At 36.9% G+C, this 19165-nt stretch overlaps 1 protein-coding gene across 15 annotated transcripts in view; it reads right to left on the minus strand.

Moving 5' to 3' along the window:
* PTPRD (protein tyrosine phosphatase receptor type D) overlaps positions 1-19165 on the minus strand; it is a 2510439-nt gene that overhangs the window by 328714 nt on the left and 2162560 nt on the right. For all 15 annotated transcript variants that reach the window (XM_066257235.1, XM_066257234.1, XM_066257236.1 and 12 more), the window contains 2 exons: positions 4463-4608; positions 135-276 (listed from right to left, as the gene is read on the minus strand). In XM_066257235.1, the coding sequence (XP_066113332.1) occupies positions 135-276; positions 4463-4608 (288 nt within the window). The remainder of the gene's footprint in view (positions 1-134; positions 277-4462; positions 4609-19165) is intronic.

Genomic DNA, 19165 nt, shown 5'->3' on the forward strand with positions numbered 1-19165 from the left:
GCTTCTTATATACGTTTTATTTCCAATTTATGTGTCAGGACAATGGTAGTTTTTTTTAACAGTTCTACAAAACAGCACCTGAGATACAGAATTTCAACAATGACACACCAACAACCTTGCACTTGATTACTTACCACGCAGAACTGTGAGCCTTGTAGATACACTTATTTCTCCGACGTTATTCGAGGCCACACATTCATAAATGGCCTCATCCCGTGGAGTCCGCAAGGGCTGTATTCTGAGAACTGATCCAGACCCATCATCAAACTCTATTACCTATTAGAGGAAACAATAGCTGTCACAGGTGTTGTTACAATTGTCCACCTCTCAGCTAAACCTCTTAAGGAAATGGTGAACCAGCCTTTAGGCTCAGAATAAACTCAACAGCATTTTGAGACTGAATTTTGATACAGTGATAAACAGAATATCTGGATTAATTTAATGAATCCACTGAACAAAGGGAAAAAGACATGAAACTGCATATACAAAAATGTAGATTTCTTGCCTGACCTTTGGTGCAGTAAATAAAGTGTCAACCTGGAAGGCTGAGGTCACTGGTTCAAAACCCCAGGCTTGCCTGGTCAAGGTACATATGGGAAGCAACTATTAGGTGTTGATGCTTCTCGTCCCCCTCTTCTCTCTTTCTCTCTCTCCCCTCTAAGATTAATAAAAACAAATTTAAAAGAAAATTTTAAATGTAGATTTCTAGTCTCTGCTGTAAACTATCCAGGATTTACTCACAAAAACATTCTAGTGGGTGTATCTTGGGCAATTTGATCCTATTAATTTTGCAAGAGACTTGCTTCTATAATGGAGAAACTTCTCAAATTATTCTCTCTCTGAAAACATATATGCATATGTGGATCCATTCAATAACTGGACTCTGAGGTGGAGGAATAATGCATGCCACCAATAGCTCTTCTGGTTTAATATCTCAGCCTGAACTGTATAGATGAGTGAACCATGAAGAGAAACTGCATAAATCTAGTACTTAGGCAGCCAACAAGAAAGCTTTCACAACCTAAGAGCCTGATGGCGTGCATTAATTTTGCCATAAATCATTCCAGTGTTTGTTCTAGCTTAGCATTTTCTGCATTTTGGGGGCATTCTTGCTGTAAAATGGAGGCTTGCTTCATCAGGCAGAAAATGAATGTCCTAAACAGTAGTAAGCCTGAATTCACTAGCATTATGAACTCTACTCTGACAGAGTTTAGCAATCCTCAATATTTATCAGCTAGTGCAAGTACTGCTTTTAAACAATGACAATGATGATGAGATTAATAAATACACAAAACCGTGCAGTTCTCTACCTTCTTTTCCACAACTATGCTGAGTCTTACGGCTATTCACTGAGGTGCTGTGGGGGTTTTTTCCCTGCCTTTCCCTGTGAATAATGTGAGCGTGAGCTTAAATTATGAATAGAAAATGCCTTATAAATATATTTATGGACTGTTCAGTCCCAGATTTTGTGTGTGAGTGTGTATGTGTGTATATGAAAGAAAGATGTGGAATATTTTAAAGTATGTCCACTTCTAATCCTTTCTGCATTCTCTTTATGATTTAAATTACAAAGAGAGCCAAAATGTCCCATTTTATATCTTCAACTATGTTAAGCACACATTTAGAATAAATCTACTGTGCATCTTGGGAGTTTCACAGTTAAGAGAATCTTTATCAAATGTTCCATAATTTTAAAATATTATTTTGGAGCATCCTATGGCTTAATGAGAAAGATTTAAACATCTTCAATGCCAATTTAAACTCCGATTCATTAATTGTTACCTGACATTGCATGTTTACCTTTCCAAACTATTTCCTAGATTTAGACCTAACAACAAACATCATACCCCATGATAAAAGCTGGTGTTGCAGTTTCTGATTTGAAAACCCTATCTAATAGCCAGTATTTAATGATGTGTACCTAATCTAGGCCAGTTTCCATTTCTGGTACTGAAGAAAGAAATGGAAGAAAAATCAGTCTTACCCACTGCTCTCATGGGCATTATAAATGAGTGAAACCAAAAACAGACATACAAAATGTTAGAGATATTAAAGATTCTCAACCCTAGACTTGATATCATTTGATGAAGGAGCTTTGTGTAAAAAATAAGTAATTTTCCTGAATGTATTTATGTGACTCTCATTAGGAAATATGTGCTAAACAGAGCTCTTATTTTGAATGTTTACTATTATAATTTAATCTTTGCTATAAGATTTTGTCAAGAAGCCATCATCATTAGCAAGCACAATATCAAACTATATTCAGTGACAAAAGAAATATTCTATTTCATTTATTTTTAATTTTTTTTTAGAAAATTAAATTTAATGGGGTGTCATCGATCAAATAAGAGTACATAGATTTCAGTAACATTTCTATACAGTTTGAACTATTGAGTGTGTTATATGCCCATACCCAAAGTCAAATCATTTTCCATCACTGTATATTTGTCCCTCTTTACTCCGTTCCCCCAACCCCTCCTTGGCTGTAGAGAATATTTAATTTCATTTAAATTTTTTAAAAAGTGAACCAAAGATGTGCACAAACATCATTTTCTACAAGATGTAGGAAATATTTCCCAAGATTATTTAAGATAATTTTTGATTATTTTAAATAACTGTAAGGTACCTGATATTCAAAAAAATAACTTAAAAATTTTCATTTGTAAACTTATAGTCCAAATTTCAATTTTCAGTGGTATAATTAATTAGATCCTTTATGCATTTAAACCCTAATCTATTGCTCTGTAATAACTGGTGAAAAATGAGTATTATCAAACAGTTCTGAACTTTGTCATTGCTATGTTTCTTTTAACTATGAATTGCCTTTGCCTGACCAGGTGCTGGCACAGTGGATAGAGTGTCGGTCTGGGATATGGAGAACCCAGGTTCGAGACCCTGAGGTCGCCAGCTTGAGCACAGGCTCATCTGGTTTGAGCAAGCCTCACCAGCTTGAGCCCAAGGTCACTGGCTCGAGCAAGGGGTCACTCGGTCTGCTGTAGCCCCCCAGTCAAGGCACATATGAGAAAGCAATCGATGAACAACTAAGGAACAGCAACAAAAAATTGATGTTTCTCATCCCTCTCCCTTCCTGTCTGTCCCTATGTGTCCCTCTCTCTGATTCTCTCTGTCTCTGCCTCAAAAAAAAACAACCAAAAATAAAAATAAATCAATTTTATTTAACTATGAATTGCCTTTAATTCCCCAATTTGTGAATAAGGCCATGAAGTAAATAAGAAATTCTAGTTTGAGGAAGGAAGTCTTATAGTTTGGAGGTCTTAGTATCATCTAAGAAACAAGCTATCCTCCTTATGTCTTAAATTATAAGCATAATATTTTGTGTTTCTTCCAATATTTTTCTGTGTAGCTTACCACCTGTTTTTTCTCCTCCAGAATAAGCATTTTCTAACCCATATAAGTCTCATGAATACCCCCCCCAAAAAAATCTTAATTATGTTTCATTATTTTCATTGCACTGAGCTTACCTTTTATTTTCTTTATTTATTTTAAATTTATTTATTTTTAACTTATTGGGATGACATGGTTCGCCAAACCATAAGGGTTTCAAAAGTACAACTCACTGTAACACCATCTCTACCCCACATCTGCCCCCTCTGCCTCAGGCAGTCTCTTTCTGTCCCCATTTCCACACCTTTGCTCTCCTCTCCGCCTTTCCCTCTGGCTACTGTCATCCTATTGTTTGTATCTATGTATTATGCATATAATTGTTTTTGGCTAATCCCTTCGCCTGACCTTTCTTGAATAAAGAGAATGGATTTTTTCAATAGGTTTAACTGTAACAGGGTCTGTTTCTTACAAAGAGTACAACACACTGGAACCAATTTCTCATTCTAGTTCATGCTACTTGCAAAACACAGGTGTAAGATGTAGAAGACAACTTCATTTGCTGCCCACTATCCATTCCCCTTGTTGCTCATAATAGAAACTTGAATTCCCTTTGGAAAAACATAGCTCCCTCATTCCAAGCCATGGGGTTGAATGGGACTGATTTTATTCCCAGCAACAGAGGTAGGTTCTAGTTAACTTAAATCGGACCATTGAGGGGTACACAGGTTGGTTTAGGGATAAGCATGTAACTCAGTAAGAGCCAATCACATAGGAAAATGATGGTGTAGGCAGCTTTCACTTATCCTTTAAGCTTGGATATGGGAGGGTGAGAGACTCCATCTTGCAATCTCAACGGAAACACTCAGGATGAAGCTAACAGAAGGGAGCTAGGAACAGTAGTTGAGCCTTTGTACAAGCAATCTGAATGCCAAGTTCCTTTTTAAAAAATAAAAAACCAAACATTTGTAGTTGGATTTTCCATCACAGTCACATAAAGAATGCCATATCTCAGAGATTGTGACACTTTATTACAGAGTAAAACAAGCATGTAACATCCAAACTAAAGATAAAGCAGAGACATTCTTCCCCTAGAGAAACAGAACAATGGACCTAATACCTCAAATCTCTGATTGCTGACTTTCTTTCCTTTTTTGTTCCAGACAATTTTAGGTCTTGGGTCTCCCGTAGCTTGGCAAATGAAAGAAGCAACTCCACCGGAGACCCCCGTCTGGTCCACTGGAGTTCGCGTAAACCTCGGAGGTGCTGCAATAAAAGAAATAAGCACAATTAGATGGAAAACTGAAATACGGAGGAATACCCCACTAATTCTGCCACAGCTCTCCCCATTTCCATCATTACATACATACTTAAATGTGCCATGATTACAAAATTTGGAAAAGCACCTTTTACTCTGGAGGGGAGCTAAATGGGGAAAGAGGTAACTTTTTGGTCAAGTTATCAGCTAGTGCTTTCATTGCTGAAATCTGTATTAAGGCAGAGATCCAATAACATCCAAAAAGCAACATCACGCATTAATTTTTACTACCAGTATAAAAAAATCTAATTTGTCCTCTGTAACAAAATGAGCTCATCAATCAAAGTGAGTTAAATTTTAGCTCTTTGCTTTGATGCTGCTATCAGGACACGGCCAGAAAGCAGCCCTGCCGCTGCTGAGCTATTAAAATTAGTGACATTTAACAGAAATTCTAGGAAATTTTAAAGGGACAAGAAATATAGCCCTGAATTAGAAAGTTTGGCAAGAAACAGAAATGGGAAAAATAGTAAACTGACTCTCTAACCCAAATATTATGGCTGCCTTACTTGAAATTTAACTCTACAATTTGCATCAAAGATCAGTCAAGAAGCCTACTAAGTCAGAGCAAAGGGAAAAAAATCTGTTAAGAAAGATGTAGAGTTAAAGATTCCTAAGCATGATAGGCTAAAAATTGGAGACTTTTAAAAACCCTGTTTCCTTTAACTATTCCTAACATTCACTGTCCCCTAAAAATTCCAGTTGTATCCATTTTGTACTTCCAGATCTAGAACTCTTTTATGTGAGATTCATATAAAGTGTAGGTAAATATTTATGCACAATGATACTCATCATGGCATTTATTTAACAAAGACTTTAAGTTCCCTAAATAGCAAATACTATAGGAATTGATGGTAAAATAAACCATAGCATAATGATGAAACATCATGGAAATAGTAAATGTTGCACCTTAAAAGTTTTTTAATGACATGAGAAATGCTTATGATTCAATAAGTCACAGAAGCACCATACAAAAATAGATGTGAGGAACAGAAGATAATAAAATTGAACCCCCCCCCCCAACAAACGATGTGACAAATATGGTAGAACACTATTGATGGTGATTTGAGAGGAAGTCCTTTAATTATTTTTCTTATATCTTAACATTTTTCTTGCATCCTTGGGTTTTTTTAATTGTAATTATTTTTCCTATTTATTTACATTCTTCTGGTGTCCTTGGGTTTTAATTACTATGTTAGAGTTGGACATTTTTTTAAATATAAAACCATTTACTTTCCTATTTTATTTTCTATTTTCATATCTTTAGTACACTTTTCTCTCTTACTGTTTTTAGGTTATATGTTATTGAAAATGGCTTTAAGTAACTATAGCTAACATCCATCTTGGAAATAATCCTTAGAACCTCAGAAGGGAGAAAACAAGAGAGTTCATCACTGCTTGCTCATCACAACTATTTTCCCTCCCTCCCTCCCCTCCCAGCAGCAGCTTTCCCACAGGACTAGTCTGCGAAGCAGGGGGTGGGTTCTGGCTCTCATCTCGGTTTTCCTGGGAAGCCAGATTCCCATCTCAGCACCACTATTATAATATGTATAATTGTAAATGTGGGGCGGGGGGGGGTTGTTACCTGCATTTCCTGTTTCTTAACTATAAAAATATGAGATGTGAAAAATTATTTTGCAGAGATCACGTCCAATTAATTTTAAGGCTGCCGAGCTTAGTGTGGTATTTTCACAATGAGAGAAGGGCAGGAGTAGAGAGAGGTTAAAAAGCATCTTTGCAACAATACTGTTGAGAAGTAAGTCTTCACCTCATCAGCAAATTCAATAAATTGAACATAGGCTCCTGTTTGTTCCAGAAATATTAGGAAAAAAGACAGGCTCTAACAACTCTGCTAGGTATCACATCCTTCAACATATCTGAGTAGCAGTGTATTCTAGATCAGTGTTTTTCAACCAGTGTGCCGTGGCACACTAGTGTACCATGAGACATGGTCAGGTGTACCACGGGGAAATTAAACATGGGTCCCCAAACTACGGCACGGAGTGCCGGATATGGCCCACCGCCAGCCGCCTCCATCCGAACATAAACATTCCCCTCACAATCCCTCCAGCTATCAGCGACAGGAAGAGTGAGGGCACAGGGAACGCTTACTGACCAATCACCTTCTAGGATTCATCCCGACTACTAGCGATGAACCAATAGTAGGCTGCCTCCTCTCATCCACACCCAGGAAGGTCCCTACTTGGGCTGCCACACACTTGTCATTGTGTGGCTACGGGGAGTAGTTGAAGCTGCTACTCCTCCCCATGGTCCCAATTTCTAATCCTGGTCAGGACTGGAGGTAAATGTTGCCACCACTAGATGAAGCCTCAGCCTCAGCTGGTTATGTCTATCCTGATGGTGTATATAGATATTTGACCTTTTTCTTCTTAAAAGAGGCCCCCACAGAGGGTGATATACAATGCATCACAATGTTATCTATATTGTATATGGCCTCCTGAAGGGTCATCTTCTTAAAGAGCTCAAATCTCTATATACACCATCAAAATAGAACCAAGGCCCCTGCACCTGGCTGACCATGGGATTTGAACCCACAACCTCAGGGAGAACTCTAGTATTTATCAGAATCCTTACCTAGAAAGCAAACTTCTCAATCTGACAGTAGAGATGCTCTGAGGACTTATGTTACACAAGTACCCAACATTTTCTAAAATTGATTTTGTCCAGTCTCTATATAGAGAGAGTATTTGCCAAATTGATTTGAACCCACAACCTTGATGAAAGCTCCAGTATCTATTAGTGGGACTGTATATATGAGGGGATACATAGGACTGTATATATGAGGTTTTACATGGGACTGTATATGAGGGGATGTTACGTGGGACTGTATATGAGGGGATGTTACATGGGACTGTATTTATAAGGGGATGTTACGTGGGACTGTATATATGAGGGATGTTACATGGGACTGTATATATGAGGGATGTTACATGGGACTGTATATACGAGGGATATTACATGGGACTGTATATATGAGGGGGTTATCCTTTTTTATTTAACTTTTTTTTAATAAATGTAATTTATTTAAACTTTAAATAATTCTAACAGTTAGAGTGTCATTTTGATAGGTGGTATGCCCCAGGATTTTGTAAATGTAAAAAATGTGCCACAGCTTAAAAAGGGTTGATTACCAGAACTGCAGGTAGTATTTGGAATGATTTGAAACTGACTAATGGTGAGAGGAATAAAAACACTGTACATTCATGTCACTTTTCTAGAAACAAAAAAAGATACTAGTTTGTACAATATGTTTTTCATTTTGCTCTTATGAACAATGAAAATTGATAATAACCACATACTTATCAGCATCAAAAATGGAAATCATAATTGTGCAACTAAAACTCTTAGAGAATTGCCCTGAAAAGTTGCTATATTAAATACTAAATTACTGTCATTTTTAAATACTACCTCTTTCAAACCCCATAGCTTTAAAAAAATAAAAATTGATATTTTTTATGGTTTATTTTTTTTAAAGCTATGGGGTTTGAAAAGGATAGTATTTAAAAACCATAAAATATTTCAGTTTTAACAATCCACTTTCCCACTGAACTTGTTTTAAAATTTCTTGTGAGAATATGCAAATAATAAATTATATAAAAATGACTATGTACTAATCAGAAATTAAGTAATAAAGTAAATTAAAAAATAAAATTAAATAATAGAATGTAGGGTGCCATTTTCACTATACCGAGATTTTTCTGCTTTCTTTCTTCCTTTCCTGTCTTTTTTTTTTAAGGGCTAGGATCTCATTTCTCATCCCAAAGAATGAAGAAAATTTGGGGTTTTGCTAATCTGCAACTAGGCAACAGCTATTGAAGCAAGTCCTTCATAAATACTGGTGAGTAGAGACACTAAAAAGTCAAATTATTATTAAACATAGAAGTCTTGTTTCTAAATGGAAAGCAGAGAAGGCAAATTCTCATATACCTGGTGAAGGGATGTAACCACCATTCCAATGTTCAAGTATGTTTCTCTTTTATTTTCATTTTCTGGTCATACCTTGAAATTTTCATGCTAATATTGAAAAGCATAACAATCTACCAAAGATATGACTGACCACTTGATGCTACTGAACTGTAAGGTTATTTCTGAAGATGAAGTCAAATAATGAAATTATCCTATTGAAATGTCAAAAAATTATTAAAATAACCAGTTAAAATCTATTTTAGACTTGCAACTGTTTTCCTAAATGATACTACCACTACAGTCACTCAGTATTCTTCAAAGAAACATCCTAAAAAGGGTCCTTAAACTTAGTCTTTAAGAAAATGAAATTGATCTCACTACCTTTAAAAGAAATGCACAGCAAATGCTTGTATACAGAGTTTTGTTGGTTTTTTAATATAAAAGACATTAGCCTTCGGATACAAGAAAATCATAACTTTCTTACGGGATCTGATGTCAATTTTCCTACATTTACATACAAAATCCAAGCCACAAAAAGGATGTTATCATTCTATGATACAAAGTTAAGATTCTAGAAAATACAGTAAAATCCTTTCAATAAAGCATGTTTGTTGCATAAATAATCATCTCTGCTGGTGAAACTCTAAGACTGATGCTGTCCATGCTAGCTAGGCAGTCAGCCAAGGAGAGATATGAGAAGGAAGACTAAATTTAATAACTGTACCAAATGCTTGAGGCAAATAAAAATCTTTATTCTCAGAAGGATAACAATACACAGCACCCACTTCTCCTTCTCTGTATCTCAGCTTAATAAAAGAAACTAAGTGAATCTTCTGCTTTGTTTTGCCATAGATACTGCCCAAACTTAAATCATGCTCTGAAGATGGGAAGAAAGAGAAGATATGCCAGGTGTAATCATAAAACAAAAACTTCTACCAAAAAGTCACACAGCAGGAGAGCCTCGGGTCTGAATAATGAAAATCACCAGATTTTTCTCGTGAGATACAACCATCAGCATTACACTTGGTCTAAGAAAAAAAGAAATCACAAGAGTGTAAAGATGGCGGGAAAGACATTAAAACTTTATAGTCACCAGTGCTTAGGGCCCTTTTATTATTGTAGCTAACTGCTATTCTATCCACCTATCTGCCAGCACTGTGCTTTGCAAAATGCATTTCTGCTCAAGTTGGTTTTGACAAGTGAGGAGCATGACCTTTTATTAAACTAATGCCAGGCATTGCAGAGGTCAAATTACTGTTAGACCAAGAAAGTCTATTTTCTAAATGGAAAACAGAGAAGCTAAGCATGCATATGAGTCAGAAAAGAGGCATGGCTGATATTCTAGAACGTGTCTGCCATGCTCATTTGCCGTTCCCAAAGACTGCATTCTCAGGATGCATTCACAGAGCAGACAGTAACTCCAGGAATCCAGTTGATTATTATTTCCCACACAGCTCAAGCAGAGCCACAGGCTGCTGGTTGATTTTTACTTCTAAGAAGTTAGGGTGTTTCTTAAAGTGTAACCAAAATGGAGTAACTTGGCTTTTAATAATGATAATATTGTGATGTCAGATGAGGTTTCAAGTGGCTAGGCTCCCTGAAAACAAGGTGATAAGCCCAACAAGTACTTTTGGGTATTAAATTTAGGGTACAGAACCAACCAAAACCAGCCTATTGCCTTTGAACATCCTTAACAAACTGTTCTATTGAGGACAAAATCCTCCCTTTAGTATACTGCATTAAGAAGAGCTAGTCATCAATGAGGGAGAACCACTGAATTCAACTAGTAACATCCACATAAGAAAAGAACTTATGAGCCTAACCAGGTGGTGTGGCACAGTGAATAGAGAATTGACCTGGTATGCAGAGGACCCCAATTCGAAACTCTTAAGTTGGCAGGCTTGTGCATGGGCTCATCCAGCGTGAGCATGGGATCTGAGACATGACCCTATGATCGCTGACTTGAGCAAGGGGTCACTGGCTCAGCTGGAGCCCCTGGACAAGGGGAGAAAGTAATCAGGGACAAACTAGGGTGCCATCTCTTTCCCTGTCTGTGTGTTCCTGTCTCTCTGGCATGCGCTAAAAAAAAAAAGAGAGAGAGAGAAAGAGAAAGAAAGAAAGAAAGAAAGAAAGAAAGAAAGAAAGAAAGAAAGAAAGAAAGAAAGAAAGAAAGAAAGAAACTTATGAGAAACTTTTTTTTTTTTTTGACAGAGGCAGAGAGAGAAAGTCAGAGAGAGGGACAGACAGACCGGAAGGGAGAGAAATGAGAAGCATCAATTCTTCATTGCAGCTCCTTAGTTGTTTACTGATTGCTTTCTTCTATGTGCCTTGACCAGAGGGCTACAGCAGAGCGAGTGACCCGTTGCTCAAGCCAGCAACCTTGGGCTTCAAGCCAGCGACCTTTGGGCTGAAGCTAGTGACCACAAGGTCAGGTCTATGATCCCACACTCAAGCCAGCAACCCCATGCTCAAGCTTGTGAGCCCACACTCAAGCTGATGACCTTGGGGTTTCGAACCTGGATCCTCCACATCCCAGTCCAATGCTCTATGAGAAATTTTTAAAGGTTAACCAGACAATTCAGGTTTGCAGTAATTTGATTGACCAACTGAAAATCACTTAAAACAGATTCACGTAAAGGCCCACATGCTACAAAGGGGAAGAGGCAAGATGAGGGTGCCATTTGTCTAATTTGATTCTAATGAATAAACAGCTTCAGCAGACATCAAGGAAATATGTTGCATGGGGAACAAAACTAACAGCATGTAACTAATTGGCTTTGTTTCTTTCAGCTGATTAATGTTTCCTTAAATAGGATTTGGTTTTTAAAGGGATATCTGTTATAATAATCTTCAAATTTTGGAAGGAGAAGGTTAATAATACTATTAAATGATACTAAGGGAGAGAATGAGCTGATGATCCATAAGAATAAGTATGTAGTCCAGCCTTTAGGCATCTGCTTCCTCCCTAAAAGGTGTCTGTAGAACTAATGGCACTGTCAGCTGAGCCCGCCTTTGTTCTTTCTTTCTCTGGAAGTATCAGAGTGCAGGAAATGTCAGGAACGGGACTTCTTGGGTTGGCTGAGAAATGCAGAGGACAAGAGGTCAGTTGGGGTTGGCTCTAAGGGTAATGACCCTGTCTGAAGGTTTAGGGGAAGAACTGCTGTCAGTGTTCTACATTCTCTTCCAGCCACAGCACACCCTATTGCCACTCCCCCGAACACAAAAAGTGGCCAGAGTGTGGATGATGGAGTTTCTGTTATGATTAACTGTTGAATGAGTAGGGTAAGGAGGAAGGTGTGCCAGAAATAGCGGTACAAGTGCATGGGCACATGACAAGAGAAGCGGGAGGTCTGGAGTTGATACATAACTGGAAGGAAGGCCAGAATCAGGGCAGAGACACCAGGCTGGACTGGCTTCTATGGTAGATATGCTACATAAACTGGGGCCACCTCTGACACCCACAGCCAGGACAGACCTGAAAGTCTGCTTTTTATTTAGTTAATCTGATATTTTCTTTTTACTACCACTCCCAAAACAATCTATTAGACTTAAAATTTAAGAAGCATCACATTTCAAAATGATATAAAAATAATTTCTCTTAGTGAATTTCATGCATCAGACTAAATGTTTTATATATATATATATATATATATATATATATATATATATATATATCTTACACGTGAGGTTTTCCAGTCCTGCAAGGTTATATCATTATTCCTACTTTATATAATTATAGAAAACTGCAGCACTAGAGAAATTTGTAAGGAATGTAGGGAAGAGAGAGAAAAAAAAATGAATGAAGGTTCACTGAAGTTAAGAGTGAATCATGGACTTTCGATCTAACTGGGAACCATGATATATTTACTGTGCGAAATGAGAAGATGGAAAGTTAGAAGGATGCTATACAGACAATATGGTATAACTCAATTTAATACACATTTTCAAATCTGTTTTAGTTATCTATAAAATATATACTGACTGTTTGCACAAGAGTTAAGTACTTTGTATGACATTATAGCAAAATTATTTTTCACTAGTTAAGAAACTTTACCCAGAATGTGCTGCCTATGGAAGTTCTTTTCTAATTCCCCAGAGCCAACTGAAATTTGGCATAAATTAACTATAATGCCTGGTGAACAAAAATCAATGCCACAGAATTTAGAAACAAATTACATAAGTTCCAAGTTTAGTAAGGTAGATCACTTTTGTATTATTTTACATATACTTTCAATTTGTTCATGATGGAAAAAGACAAGTACCTCATTAATGTTCTTCACATTAATTTCCCCTCTTCCTTTTCAAAGCATTTCAATGTCATATTCTATGCATGTCTACACAACTAAATTTTATTAAGGATTCAACTCTCAGTTCTTTGAAAATAACTAGTAAAGCATTCTTCCATTGAATATATAGATATCTATACATATCATTATTTAAATTAACAAACACTTGATATGCACACTGACAGAAAGAAAAAGGGGGAAAAAGAGGAGGAAGGGAAAAAAGAATGGAAGACCAAAAGAAGAGACCTGATTTAATATAAAAAATATCTCCCATTGGAACTTTTCCTCAATGACAGGAACTTGCTTCTTACCACTTGAAAGATTACCTAGCACATCTCAAAATCAGTGTGTTGAAAACACACCAGATCATACACCGTCCCAATCTCACTGCTCTTGCTAAGTTCCGATGTTTGTTGGTGGCACTCCCTTCCCCAGATGCCCAGTCTTGCAGCCTCAGCCTCTTCTCTGTCTTCTCCTTTGCCCCACTACCATTCAATTATTTAGTCCTAAAGAGTCTGCTTTGAAGATGTCTCTTTTCTCTATTTCCTATTCAATAACAGCTGTGATTTTTTTTTTTATGCTGGTCATTAGAATCACATGAGAGACTGAAACACACACGCACACATACGCTCCCAATTGTAAGTGCTTAGATCCTACCCAGATTCATTAAGTAGAAAATCAGTTGGATGGAGCTGCATAATTAATTTTAAAAAGATTCCAATGTTCATCCTGGGCTTGAAATCACTGACTGAAATCATAATATCTGCATCTTCCTATCCAGTCTCCCTCACTTTGGGTTTTTTATCACTACAATCAATAAAGTATATGCCCCTTGACCCCTTCCCTTCCATTCTTGTTCTTTGAGATGTTTCTTTCTCATGTATCTATGATTAAAGCTTTTTTTCTACTCAAAACAAAACCAATAACAAATAAAGAAAGCTTAAATAGCTCACTGCTGACAAATAAAACCAGAGATTGAGTTTAGCCCTTAAGATCTTTCAGGGCTGCTGCCAACCTATTTTTCCAAATACATTTCTACTGTTACACCTCAAGAACCTAAAACTCCCCACCTAAATGCCCTTGTACAAGATGCCTTTTCCTCCACTTTTGCATTTATACAACTTATCTATTTTCACCCAAATTAAATATCTTGAAACTTTCTTTGATCCTCCCATCTTAATAAAATCTATTATCTTTTTAACTTTCTTATCCCACTTTTTGTATCTCTCTCATGCTTTAGAACATATATTTTATTATAGCTCTTTTAGACACAGGTATTTCTCTCCCTCCACAATAATAATACTTTATCAGAAGAATCTGTGACCTGGTCATCACTTAAGTCCCATGTCTCCTAATCACACCCCACACAAAGTAAGTGTTCAATCCATACAGGGACTTGGTAAAAAGCTGCCCAAGGTACTATACACTTTAATCTTACCTATACACATTTGAGTATTTAGGATGGACAATAATGCTGTAAACATGACTGTATTGCCTGTATTTGATTTATATTTGCTTATAGCATGATAAATTCGCTGAAGAATGCAAACTTTATGTAACACACATCCACAGTGCAAAACACTGAAGTGATCTGGTAGGAGACTAATGAATTCATACCAGGCCTTAAACTGGCAAAATGTAGCATAGACAAATCACAGATCCATGCGTTCATTATAAAATTGAATTCAGAAGAAGTACAATGTAATACAATAAACTCATCTCTTTGATGAATAACATTCCACCTTATTGTTATCACAGAACTCTCCTCCACTCTGCTCTTTTTTATGCTTTTTATTCTTAAGTAAAATAATTTTATTATTCTTATGGTTTATATTTATTGTATACAAATTAGAAAACGTAATAAATTAAAAGAATATATTTTCATAAATTCTAATGGCAATCACATTGACAAATAACTTTAAAGAATGCTTCTAAGCTCTTTTAACATATAACTTTTACAAAAAGATTATCGTTTGTTATAATTTGATAGCCTTCATTTTACTTAAATTATATTTATGGGCCCTGGACGGTTGGCTCAGCAGTAGAGTGTGAGGAAGTCCCGGGATTGATTCCTGATCAGGGCACATAAGAGAAGTGACCATCTGCTTCTCCACACTTCCCCCTTCTCTCTCTCTTTCTCTCTCTCTCTCTCTCTCTCTCTCTCTCTCTCCCCCCCCTCTCTCCCTTCCGCCCCCCCTACCCCCAACCCCCCCACAGCCATAGCTCAAATGGTTGGAACAAAGTTGGCCCGGAGCACTGAGGATAGATAGCTCCATGGCCTCGCCTCAGGCACTAAAATAGCTCGGTTGCTGAGCAAAGGAGTAGAGGCCCCATATGGACACAGCATCACCCGGTAGGGGGCTTGCCAGGTGGATCCTGGTCAGGGCGCATGCAGGAGTCTGTCTCTCTGCCTCCTCTCCTCTCACTTAATGAAAAATATAGATATATAATTTTTATACTATAAATCACAGAAATATTTTAATTTACTATTAAACATTTAAGTTGTTTTCAATTTCCCAGTATTATAAAATGTTTCAATGGTTAATCTTATAGAAATTATATCCTTGCACAAATTTATAATCCAAATACAGGAAGGTGAAAGTACGTTTAGAGTTATATTACAAATAAATCATAAAATATTAATAAATAAAAATACAAGAATAAACTCTGCATTTAGTGTACTCACAACTGTAAACCAACTTTTGCTCACCCTGTGGATAAAAAACAAACTATACTGTTTAAAGCCTTTACACACTTTTTTAAATGTGCTAAACATAGCCCATAGATTTATAGCAAAGGATCTAATTACCTAGACCATTGCTGAAGCTTAAAAGTATTGCTATTCTCACTGGCCAAATTTGTATCTCTTTTAGCTAAACAAAAGAAATGAGAAGTGGAGGTCAGAGGGTCATCAGTTTTGAGGAAAAATTAGAAAATCTACCTCTCATAAAAAGACTTCTTCAAGTACTCCTCAAATCCTGCTTTTTCCATTTTTCCCTGGGACAGCACAGTGTAGAGGAAACCCTTAGTGGTGAATGTTTATAGACCAGTGAAGGAAGGTGAACTATCTATAAAATGAAACTTTTGAAAATAGAACTTAAATGCTATGAATATAAATTGTCTAGGTAAAAGGGTCAAGACATTCCAGTCCATTTTAGTCTTTCAAACTGCTTTTCAAAAATCTTATAGCAATTAAATTTCATATGAATTAGTCAGTTTACACTAGTTAAATAAAATTTCTAATTTATCCTATTTCAAAATACATTAATACCGGGGTCATAAACACTTACTTTACAGCAGTAAAAGTTGTATAGTCTCACCATAATTACTTTTTATGTAACAGACAGGCATTGGCATATTATGACCAATACAAACAATCCCCTACATTCACTGTGTCTGGAATATAAAACTTCTCTGAACTGCTGACAGGCTCAGTAAGAGCAGCCATCTGTTTTGGTACAAGACACTCATAGTTACCACTAGTTTAGTGACATAAATTTCAGAAGGGTGTGCCAGTAGTCTTGAATCACTCTTAAGAAAAAAAAAATCTATGAAGCCATTCTTACAATTCCTTATGCCAGAGTCATTCATTCCTAATGAAAACATGGTATCAGCAGCATCATTTAAATGTTTACTCACGTTTTCCACTTTAAGACTAGTTTGCTTACCTACTTATGTATTCAAAATACACAGACTATGAATCTGTTTTCATTCAGTAGAGTGATAAAGGCCCTTCCATTGAAACAGATGAAGAGCCATGCTGTCTCCCAGGCTCATTCAGTAAAAACGTAGATAAATGGCACAATATTTATTGGCTTTTTACATATTCCCTCTAAATGGTATTATACTCACAAAGCTACTTAACACAGACACTGTATTTGACAAAAAATGACTCTACCCATCCATTTGCATCTTTTGTAGAGTTAGTTTTCAAAGCAGATATATTTACATATTCCCAGCTAATTTACTCATTAATCATAATTTATCACAACAGATTTGCTCATCATCATTAAAAGTAATCATTTATTCTTCATTCTAGCCTGTTCCTTACCATGTACCTGCAAATTGGATCACACAGAAAGGTAATTGGCTTATTTGAAAAAGAACATGAGACCAGATATAATTGAAGTGGCAAAGAAATCAAATGCCATCGTTGGCATTTTTTTCTCCGCCCCCTCCCCCAAATTTTATGTTACCAATCTTCAGAGTATTGATCCTATTGCTTCTCCTTTAAGAAATTTTAATATATCAACTGTGAATTTTTTTTATTATTTCTTAAGAGGAAAAGGAGAGAGACACTATAGTGGCTCCACTCTGAACACCAGTAGCAAAACAATTCCACACAGAGAAGATCTGATGTGACTGTAAGTGCTGAGAGGCTGGCAGCCAATAGGAGTGGTTCTAGCCTTCCAACCAAAGTGAGGGGTTAGCACAACTGGCAAAAACCTGGATCATTTCTTTTAACATCTGCCTTCTAAGAATAATTTGACCACAGTTTCCATTTGTCAATTCCAAACTGGTAAATTAGCAAGGTAGCTAACATATCCCCAAGTAGTTATAACATGGAAGGATACTGGCATGTCCATATGTACAGTTTCCATGAGTTGTAAAACAGATTATAAAATGAGGCTCAAATACATTTGCTAGAGAAATTTAAATTTATTAACCCAAGGAAATTTGTGTATACACAAAACTGCATCTCTATAAGAATATTGTTTTGATATGTCACAAAAATGTTTTATCTAGAAAAGAATAACATGGAAAAAAAGCTGCCTGAGTATTCATTACAAAGGCAATACTAATTACAAAATAGAGTTTTGTAATAACAGTGACAGTATTTCCTAAAATTCATAATTATTATCTTCAAAATAAAATTATGATTTTTAATATTTTTAATGATAAAACACTTTAAAATTTTATTATTTAAAAATATTTCCTTGGGTCCTGGCCAGTTGGCTCAGTGGTAGAGCATCGGCCTGGCCTGTGGAAGTCCCAGGTTCAATTTCCAGCCAGGGCACACAGACGAAGCGACCATCTGCTTTTCCACCCTCCCCCCTCTCATTTCTCTCTATCTCTCTCTTCCCCTCCCGCAGCCAAGGCTCCTCTGGAGCAAAGTTGGCCCAGGCACTGAGGATGGCTCCATGGCCTTCAACTCAGGCGCTAGAATGGCTCAGGCCGCAACAGAGCAACGCCCCAGATGGGCAGAGCATCGCTCCAGGGTGGGCATGCCGGGTGGATCCTGGTCAGGCACATGTGGGAATCTGTCTGACTGCCTCTCTGCTTCTAACTTTGGAATAATTCAAAAAAGAAATTTCCTTGGTATTCAGTGTTTTATTTTAAGGAGTATCACCATGTGTTAGCAAGTCTATAGATACATATGGATAAACAATGGAAAAGATAAAATACAAAATAATTTTTAAAAATACACTTGCCTATATACCAATGTTGTTTTAGAATAAAATAATAAATTAAAAAATATATTTGGGCCTGACCTGTGGTGGCACAGTGGATAGAGCATCCACCTGGAATAGTGACATGGCTGGTCTGAAAACCCTGGCTTGCCTGGTCAAGGCACATATGGGAGTTGATGCTTTCAGCTCCTCTCCCCTCCCCTCTCTCTCTCCTTTCTCTCTAAAAATGAATAAAATCATATATATATATATATATATATATATATATATATATATATGGCCCTAGCCAGCTGGCTCAGCCATAAAGCATTGGCCCAGTGTGTGGATGTCCCAGGTTTGATTCCCAGTCAGGGCACAGAGAAGAAGTGACCACCTGCTTCTCCACCTTTCCTCCTCTCCCTTCTCTGTCTCTCTCTCTTCTACTCCCACAGTCATGGCTCAGTTGGAGCAAGCTGGTCCCAGGCACTGAGGATGGCTCCATGGTCGTACCTCAGGTGTTACAATAGCTCAGTTACTGAGCAACAGAGCAACGGCCCTAGATAGGCAGAGCATCACCCCATAGGGGCTTGCCGAGTAGATCCCTGTTGGGGCATATGTGGGAGTCTGTCTCTCTGCCTCCCTGCTTCCCATAATAAAATTAAAATAAAATTAAATTAAATTAAAAAATATATACATATAAATATTATTTGAAAAACCACAGCATTATTCCCATTTGGACCAATACTCTTCTAGAGATCATAATATTCTAAGTTTCAAAGGCATATGTCATAGTTTTGTTCTGTATAATGACCAGCATGTTGTAAGCATTCAATACCTTTTAAAGAAAGCACAATTATTTTGGTCATATGGATATTTTAGGTATGTACCTATGGCCTTCCAAAAAT

This window comes from Saccopteryx bilineata, chromosome 2 (assembly GCF_036850765.1).
Source record: "Saccopteryx bilineata isolate mSacBil1 chromosome 2, mSacBil1_pri_phased_curated, whole genome shotgun sequence".
NCBI lineage: Eukaryota > Metazoa > Chordata > Mammalia > Chiroptera > Emballonuridae > Saccopteryx > Saccopteryx bilineata.